The following is an 18,728-nucleotide window of genomic DNA, read 5'->3' on the forward strand; positions in this document are numbered from 1 at the left end:
AGCTGAAGCATTCTCAGACAGCAACTCCTGAAACTGTCAAACTGAAGTGATCGGTACCTAACACAACCAAGACTGTAAATTAAATGTAAGAAAGAAGATTAAGCCAGATATGCAGTGATAAGTGACTCCAATCATCATATTTCTGAAGTAGCAGAGCCAATGTGGAAGAATGAACACAGGAGTCCTAATCTAGATTCTTCAGTGGCAGTTGAGGAAACTGAGGCCCAGAGAGGTGAAACCAATTCCCTTACATAACCTGATTAGCAACTTAGCTTAGACAAAAACTCAAGACAGGAAGGATAAAGATCAAGGGAAGACTTTCAAGTCTCCAAAGAAGATAAGATTTATTCCTTCCATTTTCATGTATGACCTGGTTTTCTTCCTCTGGTATCATAGTCTGGAAAGTTATTTTCAACATGTTTGACATTAAAGAAAAAAACTATATGCGTGATATTTCACTAGCTGAAGCAATGCGATGTTTACTGACTTGGGCAAAGGAAAGAGAAACTGGTCTATCACACATTTTAAAAATTTCTTACAGAAATCTCACATTCCCAAAGCCTAGAAGACAGGGTTACTCATGGCAAATTTGCAAAGCATCCCTATAATAACCTTGATAATACTCCACCCTGCCCCATACCAGAGATAACAAATAACCCCAAGGGAACCATCCACCTACAGAAGTGGACACAAGAGGATGAAGACACTCATTAAAGGGGGAAAAAAATCACCCAATTATGGATAATTCACAATGAGCTGGCAAGCCCTATTTTGCTATGAGTAGCAAGAGTTCACCACGAAACACCCTAATAATGTGTATATAAAGCAAACTCAACTGAGTGGGGCACTCGCTACCTGAGCATCACTTCCAGCTTGGACAACATGTCTGTGCGCTTCTCTTCAGCATCCCGACGAGTCGGCTCTGTGCGCCTCTCAAGTGGAGGGTCAGGGTTGGGGGCCGGAAACACATGTGGTGTACCAGGCATCGGAAATGGCTTCTCATGTGCCTTTGGGGGCAGCTCATCAGCTGGAAGCTACAGTGGAGGGCTGGGCAGTGGAAGTGTTCCGTGTTCTACCTTCACTAGCAATGAACATGGCCTCCTGTCGGGCAATGAGAAGGTGACCATGCAGAACCTCAATGATCGCCTGGCCTCCTACCTGGAGAATGTCCAAGCATTAGAGGAGGCCAATGCTGACTTAGAGCAGAAGATCAAGGACTGGTATGAGAAATTCGGACCTGGTTCTTGCCGTGGTCTTGACCACGACTACAGCAGATACTTTCCAATCATTGATGATCTTAGAAACCAGGTAAGCAGCACATTGTCATGTCAAGCCTGTGACAGTACTTAGCACCATGTGTGTGCAAATGGGTACATTAGCACCACAGGGCTTTGGGATCCACTTCCAAATATGTGGTAGTTTATTGTCAGTATAAATTCTAAGCTTTGTCTGTAGCTTTGTCTGTTACAGATATGGGGTTCACATGCATGTTTTCAGTAGTACTAAAATATTTTAAAACTGCTGTGACTTCAATTGCATTTTTATAAGCTTTTCATAGGAAAAGTAAAAGGTTTCTGTGACAGGTCAGTGGGAAATTAAAACAGACTATGCTTCCATTTCTCATTTTCATATTTTTAGGTGCCAGAAATACTGCTATAAATGCATAGGTGACTTTATGTCAGGAAAAATTGAACTTCTAAAGAATTGTCTCACTCTTAACTCTCCCTTTTTTTCAGATAATTACTGCAACTACAAGTAACGCCAATATCGTCCTGCAAAATGATAATGCAAGACTGACAGCTGATGACTTCAGACTCAAGTGAGTAGAACTGAAGAGAAAGAGAAACAAAAGAATTAAGCACCCTTTTCTTTATATCATTATTTTTGTGTGTGCCAGTACTGGAGACTGAGCTCAGGACTTGAACTCTGTCCCTTCCCTTTTTCACTCAAGGCTGGGATGCTACCACTTGAGCCATGACTCCACTTCTAGCTTTTTGGTGGTTAATTGAAGATAAGAGACTCAAGGACTTTCCTGACCCGGGTGGCTTCAAACCATGACTTTTAGATGTCAAACTCTAGAGTAGCTAGGATTACAGGTGTGAGCCACCAGAACCCAGCTTCCCTTCTTTTGTTTAGAACTTGCCTTATTCTTTCTTTTTGTTGATCTGTTTCTCCATTTGAAATCACATGTATGTTAGAATGACTACTTGGGGGTGCCCTCACAAATGACCTTGAATCTCAAGGTCATAGGGAAGAGTTTTTTTTAATATTCCCGTTCATTTGCTTCAAAGAAATGTATTTATTGCATGCTAGGTGATCTAAATGAGCCTTATGTATGACTTGAACAGTTTGACCTCAAAGCTTAGTTTGAGTTTGATTGTGAATGTGAATTACTGACCAAGGATGGCTTTCCAACATTTCTCAGGTATGAAAACGAGCTGGCCCTTCACCAGAGCGTGGAGGCAGACATCAACGGCTTGCGCAGAGTCCTTGATGAGCTGACCTTGTGCAGAACCGACCTGGAGGTCCAGCTGGAAACACTCACTGAGGAGCTGGCCTACCTCAAGAAGAACCATGAGGAGGTAAAACATTCTTCCTCACTAGCTTTCACACAGCCCCTTACCAAAATAACAAATCAGGTGACCAGAGTCACATCTTAAATCACCAAAAAGAGCTTATCAGTTGCTCCCCATGCCTGAAATGTTTTTATTTTGTCCCTTTTCCGTAATGGCTTCAAACTCTAGGGATCTTGTCTCCTCTTGACTTTTAAAAATAATCAAGATTGGCTGGGAATGTAGCTGAGTGGTAGATTGTTTGCCTAGCATGCATGAAGCCCTGGGTTCAATTCCTCAGGACCACATACACAGAAAAGGCCAAAAGTGACACAGTGGCTCAAATGGTAAAGGGCTAGCCTTGCGTAAAAGAAGCTCAGGGACAGTGTGCAGGCCCCGAGTTCAAGTCCCAGGCCTGGCAAACAACAACAACAACAACAAATAGTCAAGATCCTCATGTGGTTAAATACCATCTGTTCCAGGAGATGAAGGCGCTGCAGTGCGCGGCGGGAGGCAACGTGAACGTGGAGATGAACGCGGCGCCCGGGGTGGACCTCACCGTGCTGCTCAACAACATGCGGGCCGAGTACGAGGCCCTGGCCGAGCAGAACCGCAGGGATGCCGAGGCCTGGTTCAACGAAAAGGTACCTGCCGGCCTGTCACCGGCCGCCCCGTGCGCTCTGAGGATGCTCAGGACCCTAACCTGTGCGCCCTGGCCTTCCTCGTTACAGAGCGCCTCGCTGCAGCAGCAGATCTCCGACGACGCCGGGGCCACCACCTCTGCCCGGAACGAGCTGACCGAGATGAAGCGCACCATGCAAACCCTGGAGATTGAGCTCCAATCCCTGTTAGCCACGGTGAGTACTAAGTACAAGGTTGTAAGTACAGATTTGCTTTCGACGGTGGGGGGAAAATGAAAGGGATATTTTCTTCCAGAGAGTATTACTCATTCGAGGATTTTTAACCACTAATTAGGAGGTTGACATAAGACACATTTGCATTTTGCCTATGATACTTCTCTCTGCCTATTATGCTTAGATGCTAATAATTGTGATTTGGCACATATAATTATTTTTGAAGGACTCAAGGAAGGAAAAGAAAGCTAGGCATTAATCCTAGATCCTCGAGAAGCTGAGATCCGAGATTGTGCTTCAGAGCCAACCTGGGAAGAAAAGCTATGAGACCCCATCTTCAATTAACCAGCAAAATTCTGGACTAGAGGCAGGGTTTAAGTGGTAGAGCATCAGCTATGGGCAAGAAAGACCATTCCATACCAGCACAAAAAGAAAAAAACAGAGAAAGGGAAGGAAGGAAAAGGAGAAGCAAAAAGAGAAAATAAGAAAAAGAAGAGAGAAAAAGAGAAAAGAAAGTCTACCCTGAATCTTCTCTTCCCACTCAAAAGGAGCAAAAATCACTATCTATGAAAAGCAAAAATATGTTCCAACCTTCCCTCATCTAGAATTCCTTTTGGCCAGTTAACCAAGAGCACATAAGTTCCTTTTAAGTGACGATTAATAAGAAACAAAGCAGAGGTGTAAGGGTTAACTCTAAAAGTTACGCATGCGTAATGATAGTAATAACCTTTTTCATTAAGGGTTTGCTCAGTGGTTTCACCCACCTTGGACCACAATATCCCTGAGGCATAGGCAGGGAACCTGTACATCCCATACCATTATCTCCAAAAGAAGAACTCAAGATTCAAGGAAGTTCCCACTGCTAGAGACAAGAACCACAATTTTTCTTTCCCAATTGTCAACCTCCAAGATTATACCTGCCCACCCTGGCTAGAAAACTTCAATACGTTAAGCCCAGAAGGAGCTGTGAATGCATATAAAACCGGGGTTTCTGTAAAATATATTTGCCATCTATTTCATGTAAAATTAGTTCCTTCTGTGGATCCATATAAACTCACGTAAGCTTACAAGCCAAATAATTGTACCATAAAGCTTTTATTTATTCTACTTATACAAAATTTATACAATTCATTATAGGATTGTTTCTTTTTTCATAGAAGATCTGCCATCCTAATGAGACAAGGCTGTCACCCCATCAGAAATAAAACAGCAAAGTGTCAGGGGACATTTATTCCTTAAATATTGAACAAATGGCATGGTTTGGATGAATATGATTGTTTGCATTAAGTAAAGTGATTTGGCTAATGTTGAAACAGTATGGTAACAGCTACAAAACGATGTCTGACCAAACCCTAGAAACAATCCCTGGAGTGCTCTTTAGTGGAGACAGAAGGCAACTACTGCACACAGCTGGCCCAGATCCAGGCTCAGATCGGGGCCCTGGAGGAGCAGCTGCACCAGGTCAGGACCGAGACTGAGGGCCAGAAGCTGGAGCATGAGCAACTGCTGGATATCAAGGCCCACCTGGAAAAGGAGATTGAGACCTACTGCCGCCTGATAGATGGAGACGATAGGTAAGTACTTCTAAGAACACCATTTATCTCCTAAGATTATTAGATTAATTGAAATCAAGAACACACAATCTATGAACCAGATTGTATATTTAAAACACACACACACACGCAAAGTCTTTTTAGCACTAGTTCAGCATTTAATGGCTCCTACTTTAAAACAGTGCTTCTTCGTTTCTTTAGCAAAATCCACAGCAATAATTAGTGATACACCTATTTTACAGCTCTTGTTTTAAATCAAAAGGCCAAGGTGGACCAAGAAATCAGATCAAAGGTAAACAATAGCTGTATGTGCTTGCTTCCTTCCTTTTTCCTCTTTTCCTTCCTTCTTTCTTTCCTTCACTCCCTCTTTCCTTCCTCCTTCCTACATTTCTTTATTTCTTTTTTCCTTCTGTCCTCCTTCTTTCTTTCTTTCCTTCCTTCCTTCCTTCCTTCCTTCCTTCCTTCCTTTCTTTCTTCTTTTCTTCTTTTCAGTAAATGTTTGAAATAGTTATTTCCCATTTAGGAAGTAAACAAATTTTAACAGTTCATACGTGTTCTTTTAGACTCATCTAAACCCACCATCATTAAAACAGTTGTTGAAGAATTAGATCCTCGTGGCAAAGTTCTCTCATCCAGAGTCCACACCATGGAGGAGAAACCCACCAAAGCCAACAAGAGTGAGCAGAGAGTACCTTCTTGAGCTTCAGCGCACTTAAAAAGAACGGCCCCTAAATTAAAATACCAAGCAGAAACTAGCTTCCTGAATAAGGGCCTTCTTACTTTTCTGCTTTTATTCCGATGAGTGAAGACAAGCACTTTTTAGAGTAGTGACATTTCTTTCGCTTTTCTTTATGGTTGGTGTTTCAATAAAAGTTCTTCCTGTTGCAAGTCACCTTGAGCCTGGGCCTGGTTAATCTTTGTATTTTAAATATACCCTCCAAGGGGAGCTGGATTTTTGTCTTTAGTTCCCTTGGTTTGATTCACTGATCTTCACAATTTAGGAGTAAGTTTAGCATATATAAACTAGTTGGGATCTTTTTCACATTTCTGTAAAATTTTGTTTTCCATCCACTAAAACTTACTTAAGTATATACTAAGTGCCAGTAATGAGAATAAAACAAAACAAACACACAAAATGCTCTACATTACCAACACTGGGGAGCAAACCTCACACGTGCAAGGCAGGTGCTCTACCACTTGAGCCATGCTCCCAGACCTTTTAAAGGGAGAAGGAGAAAGAGAGATATATGAGGCATGGAGAATTCATCGTTTTAGTTCTTACATCATTATTTTAGTCTCTCCGCCATGAGGGTAGAGATTTACAACAACGCTGTTCAGATTTTTCCACCCGTGGCTACTCAGCAACGCACTTCTGAAGTTAGAATTGTGAGATTGTATTCAGCCTGTGTCATCAATGAATTTGTTTCTCTGAGTCCTGGTTTAAAGACTCATGGAGACAGGAAGAGGTAGAAACACAGCAGAAACTCCTTCAGAGAGTTACTTGAGAAGGAAAGAAATGTTCCTGCATTAACTCACACCAGAACAGCCTGCTTTTCCTCAGGACCCAGTATCTATTACTGAACTCTACAGAGCAGGTTCATACCAGCTGAGTGGCAATCACTCTCAAGCTCTTCCCTCCATTCTTCCTCACACACACTTAACACGACCCAAGTGAACCAAAAGCATGTACCTACCTTCTCACTTAGTTATCTAATTAACTGGTCCTCATATCCTATACATTAATTCAAAATCAGAAGAAAATAGCTCACCCTATGGCTTCATAGTCCAAAGTATTAGCTTCTTTTTTGAAGGATAGTTAAAAGGTGCATACCAAACCAAACTTACTCTTATCACACAATCCAGTAGTTGCTGAATCCGTACATCTTTATCCAAGAGTTTAAAATGTATATTGGTGGCTCATGCCTGCAATCCTAGCTACTCAAGAAGCTGAGATCTGAGGATCGTGGTTTGAAACCAGGCAAAGCAGAAAGGAAGTCCATAAGAATCTTATCTCTAATTAACTACCAAAAGCCCAGAGTGGAGCTGTGGATCAAAAGTGCTAGCCTTGAATAAAAAAAATAATCTCAAGGATAGCACCTAAGCCCTGAGTTCAAGCCCCAGGACCAGCATACATACATACCACACACACATACACACACACACACACACACACACACACACACACACGAAGTATAACCATACAAAAATTTACATAGGTATATTTATAGTCACTCTGTTCATTAATGGCACAAACTTAGAAGCAACCAAAATGTCTTTCAGTGAATTAATGAGTAAAGAAATGGTCTAGATCTAGACAATAGGATAAAACGCAACACAAAATAAAAAAATGAGCTATGGAGCCATAAAAAGACATGGAGGAAAGTTAAATATGTATTCATGTGTGAAGGAAGCTAATCTAAAAGGCTTTTGCTTTAAAATAGATCTACATTACCAGGCACAGAAGATAAAAAGACATTATAGAAATGTTCAAATCCATAGAATGTACAATGCCAAGAACAAACACAAATGCAAATCATAAAGTTTAGTGATATGATGTGTCATTGTAGATTAATTAACTGAAACAAATGTACCACTCGGGATGGGAAGGTGGCTCAGTGGTAGAGCACTTGCCTTGCATGCATGAGGACCTGGGTTCGATTCCTGAGCACCTCATAAGCAGAAAAAGCCAGAAGTGGTGCTGTGGCTCAAGTGGAAGAGCTCTAGCCTTGAACTGAAGAGCTGAGGGACAGCGCCCAGGCCCAGAGTTCAGGCCCCAGGACTGACAAAAAAAATGTACCACTCTAGTTGAGGATGTTGGTAATGGGGGAGACTGCATATTTTATATGAGCAGGGAATATGCAGAAAATCTATGTACATTTCTCTTACTTTTGTTGTGAATCTAAAACTGCTTTAAAATAGCCATTTCAATTTTTTTTAAGATTTTTAACTGGTTGGCTTGGATTTCTTTAATATTTGAGATGTCTGACCACCAACTCATTATAACTCAGGAAATAAACTCTTACCAGTAGAACCAAGTTGAGAGAATATGTGAATAATATTTAGGACTTTTCTAACTTTTTATTGATTCCAGAAAGAATCGATAACAATAGATAACCAACACTTACTATATGTGAAGTGCTGTTCTAAAAATTATTTAAGGGCTGGGAATGTGGATTAGTGATAGAGTGCTTGCCTAACATGCATGAAGCCCTGCGTTCAGTTCTTCAGTACCACATAAACAGAAAAAGCCAAAAGTGGTGCTGTGGTTCAAGTGGTAGAGTGCTAGTCTTGAGCGAAAGAAGCTTAGGGACAGTACCCAGGCTTTGAGTTCAAGCCCCAGGACTGGCAAAATAAATAAAAATTATTTAGTTCTCACAAAACCCTTTGAGGTAGATATTAAATCATTTTCATTTTACAGGTAAAGAAACTGAGGCAGAGATGAATTTTTATTTTCCCAGAGTCACACAGCTCATAACAGGAGATATTTAGAATCCAGCAAATTTGACTTTCAGTCTGTGGACTTGACCATGACATAATAATTCCATTCTGGTGAGAACTCCTCAACCATTAGTCAATCTGAGGTTATCAGAGTCACCAGTCTCTTTCCCAAACCAAGAGAGCCATTTGGCAAGAAGAATTAGCATACCAGAACCTGATTCGCTAAAGAAATATGAAAACTAATTAGGAATCACTTCCAGCACTTGAGAGGCAGAGGCAGGAAGATCATGAGTTCGAAACCAGCTTAGGGTCCATATTGAGTTAAAAGTTAGGCTGGGCTACCTAGTAAAACATTGTCACATACTAAGACCCTGTCTCAAAAAAAATGCATAGCAATCTAATGAGAAAATCTCACTTGTGTTCTAGAAAATTTCCTTTGTAAGCTTGACTAACAGAAATGTAGAGTATGAGTTTTAAGCAACAATTTTTTTGGGGGGGGTCCGGTCGTGGGGCTTGAACTCTGGGCCTGGGCGCTGTCCCTCAGCTCTTAAGCTCAAGGCTAGCGCTCTACCACTTGAGCCACAGTGCCACTTCCGGCTTTTTTCTTTTTGCTTATGTGGTGCCGAGGAATCGAACCCAGGGCCTCATGTATGCAAGGCAAGCGCTCTACCACTGAGCCACCTTCCCAGCCCCCAAGCAACAATGTTTTTTAGAAATGAAATCCTAAATGTATGGGCGGGGGATTAACATATAGTCACTAGAGTAAGATGACATCATGAAAAACTTCATCCTGAAATGAGACAGTGGCACAGCCTAACTTCAAGGTTTATTCTATTTGATTATTCTGAAGACCTTTACTACACACATTCTGTAACATTCTAATACCTAATGGATTCTCCACAAAAAAAGATGAATAGTAAGTTGCTAGACACTGCTTTCATACCATGAATAAAATAACCATTCTCCAAGAATAAACATCTAGACCGAAGTGGCCCGGGAAATTTGTTAAATCTATCCTCCACTTCCAAAAAGAACTAATCCGTACCTGAACTTTGTAAAGTAAGTCATGGAGAGGAAGCTTGTGATTAAGAGAATTCAGGAGTCTTGCATGATGAGTCAATGAGAATGACCTTTGGGAAGGAGGTAAGTACCATGTGTCCCAAGCCTGCTTTGATGGAGGAAGAGCGGTCTATGATCTATGCAGCCACTTTAGTCTGGGAGCCAACTCATCCCCCAAATGGTGCTTATAATATATGCTTAACTTATTTTGCAAAAGATGTGAAGTTAATTAGTATTTATAAACTATCTGGAGATAAATAGATTATGCTAATAATACTTTGCAACCTCATAATACTTCCTATCTAAAAAAAAAAATCTCAGCCCTTGTAAACTATCATACTGACAATACATTTTGTTTTTCTGATTAAAATTTTGACCAGGTCACAACAAAATCAGTAGTAAGTCTCTAAATACAAGATGAATCTCTTCCTATGCACTATGCAATCATGAATTGGTGGTCTGAGTTACTCTCATATTAATTATTTTTTAATATTCCTTGGTCAGAAAAACCCATGCATTCAAATCCACAACATAGTCCATGTCTTCTATTGGCAATAACATCAGATATTTCTCAATATATTCGATACCCACAACAGTGAAAAATTTCATTCAGGGAAAAAAATTACTGCTTCACCACTAAGCCTGTAATTAGTTGACCGATTCAATTAGTACCATTGTAAGTGATAGAGCTCTGACCCTGTCTAACATGTCCACTTCATTATAATAATATAAATAATTAATATTTTCAAAATGTGCTCTTCAGACTGTCTTACAAGTCATTCATTATGGGAGCCACTGATGATTTGAGTCTTTAGTTGAGGTTGAGGATGTTTACTTCATAGGGGTGAGCCACAAGGAGACTGGTTAATTGCCCAAGGGTATCAAGACAAAAGAAGAAAACATCTTCTTACCCATGACAACTAACATAGTTATCGCAGTTAGGGATTTTCAGGTCATGATGGAAACATCTCTCTCCAGACCTTTCACTCCCCACTGGTCAGTATCAAACTTATGTCTCAAAACAACACAAAATGTTTTAAATATATCCACTTAAACTAAAGAACAATAAGTCATATCTTTGAGGCAGGGAATTGAAGTATTTGGAGATTCCGAAGTTAGTTCAATTGATGTTCTACAGAATCAAGAAATTTCAATATACATTGACCATGTATTCATGACTTGTAGTGAGACAGATCAGCAAGCAATAGCAGGAATGCTATTTGTTCACAATATTTTTTAAATCAATTAAAACACTCCCACTATTGAAATATTACTGAATATTGTCTGATTTCAGTTTTTTAAAAAACTCGTTAAAGTGAGTATCATGAAGAAACCTGCACATATACATAGCACAAGTTCAATGAATGTTTCTCACTTGAATAACTAATCCTTTGTTGGATGGGAAAAAAATCTAGACTCTGTTCCTGAGGTGAGAAAGATGTACAAAGCCAGGTGTGGTGATGTATGTCTGTACTCCCAGTACTTGGACAGCTGAGACAGGAGGACTTTGAGTTCAAGGACAACCTGCACTATGGAAGGAAGGAAGGAAGGAAGGAAGGAAGGAAGGAAGGAAGGAAGGAAGGAAGGAAGGAAGGAAGGAAGGCAGAAAGGAAGGCAGAAAGGAAGGCAGGCAGAAAGGCAGGCAGGCAGGGAGGCAGGCAGACAGGCAGGAAGGGAAGGAGGGAGAGAGGGAAAGAGAGAGGGAAGGAGGAAGGGAGGGAGGAAGGAAGGAAGGAAAAAAGAAATTTTTGTAAAAATAAATTATGGTTTCCGAGGTCTGTGAACTATGATTACCTCTAGGACTTTAAAGCTATGATTTAGCCTGACTCTACCTGGCACCTTTTTCATATATAAAATATGTCCCTGGGGCATCTTGTCACCTACTGGACACTATAAAAAAAATCACCCAATGGTGAAAACAACAATTAGGATGCAAGTAGTGCTTTATTACAGGTGGGCTCCGGTGGATTGCAAGGACTTCTGGACACTATAAAAGGCCACGGGAGCCGCGCTCTGAACAAAGTGGCCTTGGCTCTGTCCCAGTCTGGAAAAGGGGCGCTAGCTGGGCTGTTGTCATGTCTTTTCGGCTTCCTGGTGGATCCAGGCGGATGTGCTCGCGGGCTGAGTCTGTGCGGCTGTCTCGTGGAGAGACCAGCTTTGTGGCCGGCAGCATGTGTGTTGGGTCGGGAGCAGGAAGCGGCTATTCTTGTGCTCTTGCAGGCATTTCTTCAGGGGGGAGCTGCAGCCATAATGGGGCACCAGGAAGTGGCACTGGTTTTCTTGGAAATGAGGCTGGCCTCCTCTCTGGGAATGAGAAGATGACCATGCAGAACCTCAACGATCGCCTGGCCTTGTACCTGGACCATGTGCGTGCCCTGCAGAAGGCCAACTCGGAGCTGGAGCTGAAGATCAAGGGCTGGTATGAGAAATACGGGCCTGGTTGTTGCCGGGGACTTGATCATGACTACAGCAGTTATTTCCCAGTCATTGAAGACTTGAAAAAACAGGTAAGAAATAATAGACTTGAGCCAGGCACTGAAAACTAACGCCTATAATCCCAGCTACTTAGGAGATTGAGATCTGAGGATTGTGGTTTGAAGCCAGCCCAGGCAGAAAAGTCCATGAGACTCTTATCTCTAATTAACCAGCAAAAAAAAAAAAAGCCAAAAGTGGTGCTGTGGCTCAAGTGGTAGAGTACTAGCCTTGAGTAAAAATAGCCAAGGTAGCATGAGAAGTCCTGAGTTCAAGCCCCAGTACAGGCATAAAAAAAAAAAAGAAAAGAAAAGAAAGGCTGGGCACCAGTGGCTCACATCTGTAATCCTAGCTATTCAGGAGGCCGAGATCTGAGGATCATGGTTCAAAGCCAGCCCGAGCGCAAAGTCCATAAACCAATAAACCACCAGAGAACAGGAAGTGGTGCTGTGGCCCAATTGGTAGAGCGTGCACCTTGAGGTGAAGAGCTCAGGACAGCACCCAGGCCCAGAGTTCAAGCCCCATGACCAACAAAATTAAAAAAAAAAAAAAAAGGAGAGACAAGAGACAGAGAGAGAAAGAGACCATGTGCCATTTAAGTTCAGGATAACTATTATCTGATGGAAATCTAAAGTTCATTGAACATAGGAAAAAATGGTACTTAATACAGATGCTTGTCATGGAGTCATGAAATCTGGTTATGTCCTTTGACTTTGCATATTTCACATTTTTCACAACTTACCCTGTTTAGATTATTTCTGCGACCTCTGGCAACGCCAGAATTATTCTACAAAATGACAACGCAAGACTGACCGCTGATGACTTCAGGATGAAGTAGGTTCAAATCAAGTCATTTATGATGTTCATAGACATAAAAATACTGCTGCTAAAGAACTTATCTTTTCTTTCTAAACCCAAAATGTGCTAATAAAACGATTCTACAAAAGAAATCCAATTTCACACACCTTTCTAAAGAGCTATCACCAACTTTTTAAATCTAGCAATACTGCATTCAACTGTCAAACACATCGGATGACAAAAATCAGCTCTAACAAAAGGACACCTATACATAAATCAGTGGGTTTCTCAAATTATTTCACCAGTTTGTCCTTGTAAGAAACATCAGGAAATGTCTTTACAAGTTTGCCTTGCACCAGTCTGTGATAGAAATACTCAAGCACTTTGTGATGTTTAAGGTACGAAAACGAGCTGGCTTTGCACCAGGGCGTTGAGGCTGACACCAGTGGTCTTCGCCGAGTGTTAGAGGAGCTCACCCTTTGTACAACTGATTTGGAGATTCAGTGTGAGGCCCTCACCGAGGAACTGACCTATCTCCAAAAGAACCATGAGGAGGTGAGAGCGCAGCCTACACCTTGGCTTTGTACTTAACGTCTGGCTTCCTGCTTCACCTTCCATCGCAGGAGTGAATATCAATTTAAAACAACCACTCCTCCCTTGAGCATTAACACTGACCCCTTTCCAGGAAATGGGAGTCCTACAATGTGCCTCTGGAGGGAACGTAAATGTGGAGATGAATGCAGTCCCGGGAGTAGACCTAACTGCTCTGTTGAACAACATGAGGGCCGAGTACGAGGACCTGGCTGAGCAGAACCGCAAAGATGCGGAGGCTTGCTTTAATGAGAAGGTATGACTATGGGGGCTCACACAAGCCAACCTTCTTCAGTAGACAATCGAGACCAGCCACTAACCCTTCTGACAATTCTGATTCAGAGCGCAACCCTGCGACAACAGATCTCAGATGATTCGGGGGCACTCACAGCAGCCAGATGTGAGCTGACAGAACTGAAACGCAACCTGCAAACCTTGGAAATAGAACTTCAGTCCCTCATGGCTATGGTACGTAGAAGTTGCTACCGAATCAAATACCTGTCAGTCCATTTGCCATCACTATGACAAATGCACGGGGCTAGGTACTTAGAACATTTTGGAAACTGAAAATCTAAACAACCTGGCATTACCACATCTTGGTGGATGTACGTGAAGAAGAAGAGAGCAAGTGGAAGGACAGGACATTAGAATATGGGGGATGGGGAGGAAATCACTATTTTGTAACAACCCTTTCAGGGGAACTATTAATAATTTCTTCCAAAAGCAGCACCCTCAATGGCTTAATTATTTCCCACCAAGCTTCTCCTCTTAAAGATCCCAGAACTTTTTTTTTTTTTTTTTTTTTTTTGTCATTCGTAGGGCTTGAACTCAGGGCCTGGGCACTGTCACTGAGCTCTTTTGCTCAAAGCTAGTGCTCTATCACTTTGAACCACAGTGCCACTTCTGCTTTTCTGGCGGTGCATTGGAGATAAGAGTCTCACAGACCTTTCTGCCCTACCTGTCTTTGAACCATGATCCTCTCAGCCACCCAAGTAGCTAGAATTACAGGCATAAGCCACCAGCACCCAGCTCCCAACACTTCTTAACATTACCATACTAGGACCAAGCTTCCAATCTACAACTCTTGGGGGATACATTCAAACTTTTATCCAAACCATAGCAGTATATGTGCATAGATAAATAAATATATATAAATAAATATATTACATTATATATAAGATATAATACATATCTTATTTTTTTTTGCCAGTATTAGGGCTTGAATTCAGGACCTTGAGCTCCGGGTTGGCTTTTCCTGCTCAAGGCTGCTCTACTTCCAGCTTTTTGCTGGTTAGTTGGAGATAAAAGTCTCTAATTTGTCTACTCAGGCTAGCTTTGCACAGTGATTCTCAGATACCAGTTTTCTGAGTAGCTTGGACTATAGGTGTGAGCCCCACTGGCAGCTTAAAATAGATCACTAAGTAAAGTGTATGTAATTATATATGACTAAAAATATAATGTGTCATAAATATTCAAAATGTTGTCCATAAATACTACTTCTAACTCACCAACACCAAAACTTGAAAAATGACATTTTCAATGGAGATGATTTTTTTTAATCTTGATAATTTTGATTTTTCAATTGAAACTACTTGGGCTCTACCATGGTATGCTTAAAATAAAAACATGCCATTCTCTCTTGCTTTCCTTTGTTCTTTCAGAAACAGTCCTATGAATGTTCCTTGGCTGAGATTGAAGGAAATTATTGTGTTCAACTCCAACAAATCCAGGATCAGATTGGTGTGAAGGAAGAGCAACTACAACAGATCCGAACAGAAACAGAAGGCCAGAAGCTGGAGCATGATCAGCTTCTTGATATCAAAATATTTTTGGAAAAAGAAATCAAAACATATTGCAACTTATTAGATGGAGAAGAAAGGTAAATACTGATTTGGGGGAGGGGGGATTTACCTCACAATGACCGAATCTTTCTCTGAATATTATACCAATACTGTATCCTGAAATTTGCTAAAGATTATATTCTTAAATATCTTTAGTTGTATACATTATTTCATTCAAGTGAAATGAAAACAGATTTGAAAAACCAAAGTTCTAAGTAGGTAAAATATTTGTGTGTATAATGACATAAATGACAATTAAGTGTGTAATATTTAATCCTAGTAGTTTAATCAAAAGAGAATGTGTTTTCTATAATATATATTTAAACAAATTCTGTGTGTGTGTGTGTGTGTGTGTGTGTGTGTGTGTGTGTGTGTGTGTGTGTGTGTGTGTGTGTGTGTGTGTGTGTGAGTTCAGGTACTCGTGCTTGAACTCCAGGCCATGGTGCTGTCCCTTAGTTTTTTCACTCAAAGCTAATGCCCTACCATTTTATCTCACAGCTCCACTTTTTTGGCTTTTGGGTGGTTCATTAGAAATTAGAGTCTCATAGACTTTCCTACTCAGGCTGACTTCAAACTGAAATTCCTCACTCAGATCTCAGCTTCCTGAGTATCTAGGATTGCAAGTTTAAGCCACCAGCACCTAGCTTAAACACATCCCGTATAATCACTTGTTTTCTTATTACCTTAAAAGTTGCCACACACACACACCCTCTACCAAAGTTGAGCAATGATGATTACGAAGATGTCATTGGAGAGGCACCACCATTTGTCAGCCAAGAGCAAAAAAGGGCCCTAGAATTATAGTTCTCATATGACTCACACACTGGGTAAATTTGAACCACAATTTCCTCATTGATAAGCTTGGATAATACCAAAACCATTTTCTTAACTGTTCTCAGCCACAAGTGGCTCATAATATGCTCTGGCAATATCTTATGCATGAAAGGTACTCAGTCATCAAGGACTATAACAACACATTTGCCATGGCCACCGGACGAGTAGGTAACATCTCTGTATCGTCGGAGGCTAGGGTGACCCCTCTACAACCTATTTTCCCAAGAACCCAACAGTGATAGCTCCCTTTTCAGTACAAAATATGCTTCTTAGCCACCATACTTTTTTTTACCTGACAGCACCTTTCCTGGTATATGTAACTTTTTACATCAATGCCTGATTTCTAAGAAAGCATTATACTAAACTACTTGTATTTCTAGGCCTAGCCCACCTAGTGAGTGGGCACTTCAGGCATGAACAAAAAATAAAAAGGAGAATCTGGAGTTACCAGATTGCTAGATGAAATAATATTTGGTTGTAGGAAATTTCTAATCATAAGCAGTTATTTAAGCTCTTTGGAAGTATACTGTTGTCTCTTAAATATAGATGAATTTAAACTTACTGAAAGGAGAACTCCAAAATTCTTGTTTCTAGTTCATATTTTTATAAGCTCCCTATTAAAAGAAAAAATACAGTAATTTACTCTTTTCTTCACAGAAGAAGTGAATCCACATGTCCTAAATCAAAAGAAAGCAAGTCTGCAAATTCTGAAAATCAAATCAAAGGTATAAAAAGCTTTTACTAAAGATAATTCTTTTAAATTATTTCAGTTTTATTAAATAAAAACTTATTTGTTAGCCAAATGAAATTTATTCTAAGTTTAGTTCTAGTGAATGAAGACATATGAGAATATTATGACAATTTGTGTGTGTGTGTGTGTGTGTGTGTGTGTGTGTGTGTGTGTGTGTGTGTGTGCTGTGTGTGTGTGCCTGTACTAGAGCTTAAACTCAGGGCCTTGCATTCTTACTTAGCTTTTTCACTCAGAGCTGGCACTTTACCACTTGAGCCACAGCTTTACTTCCAGCTTTTTTCGTAGTTATTGGAGATAGGAGTCTGATGGGCTTTCCTGCCTTGGCTGGCTTCAAACCATGATCCTCGGATCTCAGCCTCCTGAGTAGCTAGGATTACAAGTGTGAGCCACCAACACCTGGCATAACAATTCTTTTTTGGGGGTGGGGGGGAGGTCCAGTCGTGGGGCCTGAACTCTGGGCCTGGGCGCTGTCCCTCAGCTCTTCAGCTCAAGGCTAGCGTTCTACCACTTGAGCCAAAGTGCCACCTCCGGCTTTTATCTTTTTGCTTATGTGGTGCTGAGGAATTGAACCCAGGGCCTCATGCATGCAAGGCAAGCGCTCTACCACTGAGCTACCTTCCCAGCCCCTGGCATAACAATTCTTAATATTTGTATTTTATATCTCTATAGAATGTCTGTGAGAATGGCTGTGATCAAATTATTGGAAAAAAAAAAAAAAAGAAAACTCAATCCCCAACATCTTTCTTTCCTGAAGCATATGGTCTTTCATTGGTTCAATGCTTTGATAAAAGAGTAACGCTAAAGCACAAAATAGGAAAGCTGGTAGTTAAAAAAAAAAAAAAACATGAGGGAGGAAAGGATGGTAGGGGAAAAACAAAAGTGGAGGTAACAATGCTCAATAGGAAATGTACTCATTACCCTGCTCATGTAACTCTAACCCCTCTATACAGTATTTTTACAATAAAAAATATATATGGAAAAAAACCAAAAAGTATATATATATATACTTCAGGCCTGTTCTTACCCAATGCTTAGGTCATGTTAACTCAGATTCCATTTATGCTTCCAAATACCCATTACACTTTAAAAAAAAGTGATAAATATTTTTTAAAAAATAGATGGCCCCAGGTCTTGTGAAATGTTGATTTCAAATACAGTATTTTATCTCAATTTTCTGTAAATGTACAACTGATTTTAAAAAGCATACCTTCGGTGACTAAATACCTTTTGACTTGTTACAAATGATCACTGCACTTTATTTTATTTTAGATTCAACAGAAGAATCTTTTGTCAAGACAGTGGTTGAAGAGCTAGATCAACTGGGCAATGTCCTTTCACTGAGAGTTCATTCAGTGGAAGAAAAATCTTCTAAAATAAGCAACATTACAATGGAGCAACGATTACCTACTAAAGCATCCTAAGAGGGATAAAGTTATTTTTAAACCAATGCAAGCTTTGCATTGCCCCTTTGCTCCATCCCATTGCTCAAGTCAAATAAGGAAATTATTCACTCTGACCTTAAACATCAAAGGTCTATAATCTCATTTCCTTTTAACTTTTCTTGTGGATTTTGCATGTAATCCTTTCAAGAGGAGGAAACATCTTTCTCTCTGCCTAGTTTTTTTTTTCTTTTACTCTGTGGGTCTTTTTTTTTCTTTTGCCATTCCATTAAAAAAAAAGTTCCTGTCACAAGTTTTTTTTATTAATCTGATTCCTTTAAATTTCCACAGTTGATTTCTAGGTGACAACATTAAAGCCATACTAATAAAACAATACACTTCAGAGTCACATTTACCTCAATTAATAATGACATATTGGAAAGTACACTGACCCTACCTCTAGGCCCAAATATGTCACTGGTACATAAATAACCTAATCACTTTGGGTTTAGGCTTGTAGGGATGTAAAAGATGACACCCAGCATAATTAAGAACTGTTCATACTCACTGCTAGTGGTTCAATCCTATAATCCCAGCTACTTAGGA

At 40.4% G+C, this 18,728-nt stretch overlaps 2 protein-coding genes across 2 annotated transcripts; both read left to right on the top strand.

Annotated features, from left to right (window-relative positions):
* The first annotated feature begins 882 nt into the window (after nucleotides 1–882).
* On the top strand, nucleotides 883–5,659 carry Krt27 (keratin 27). Its single transcript, XM_070026845.1, has 8 exons — nucleotides 883–1,308; nucleotides 1,737–1,819; nucleotides 2,426–2,582; nucleotides 3,035–3,196; nucleotides 3,284–3,409; nucleotides 4,763–4,980; nucleotides 5,202–5,251; nucleotides 5,523–5,659. The coding sequence occupies exons 1-8, from the start codon at nucleotides 883–885 to the stop codon at nucleotides 5,657–5,659; spliced, it is 1,359 nt and encodes a 452-aa protein (XP_069882946.1).
* Nucleotides 5,660–11,531: 5,872 nt separating this feature from the next.
* Krt26 (keratin 26) lies at nucleotides 11,532–18,164 on the top strand. The gene is made up of 8 exons (XM_070026922.1): nucleotides 11,532–11,963; nucleotides 12,680–12,762; nucleotides 13,125–13,281; nucleotides 13,412–13,573; nucleotides 13,660–13,785; nucleotides 14,979–15,196; nucleotides 16,650–16,717; nucleotides 18,013–18,164. The coding sequence occupies exons 1-8, from the start codon at nucleotides 11,532–11,534 to the stop codon at nucleotides 18,162–18,164; spliced, it is 1,398 nt and encodes a 465-aa protein (XP_069883023.1).
* The last annotated feature ends 564 nt before the right edge of the window (nucleotides 18,165–18,728 follow it).

This window comes from Dipodomys merriami, unplaced genomic scaffold (assembly GCF_024711535.1).
Source record: "Dipodomys merriami isolate MVZ:Mamm:240054 unplaced genomic scaffold, mDipMer1.0.p SCAF_19, whole genome shotgun sequence".
NCBI classification, from domain to species: Eukaryota; Metazoa; Chordata; class Mammalia; order Rodentia; family Heteromyidae; genus Dipodomys; species Dipodomys merriami.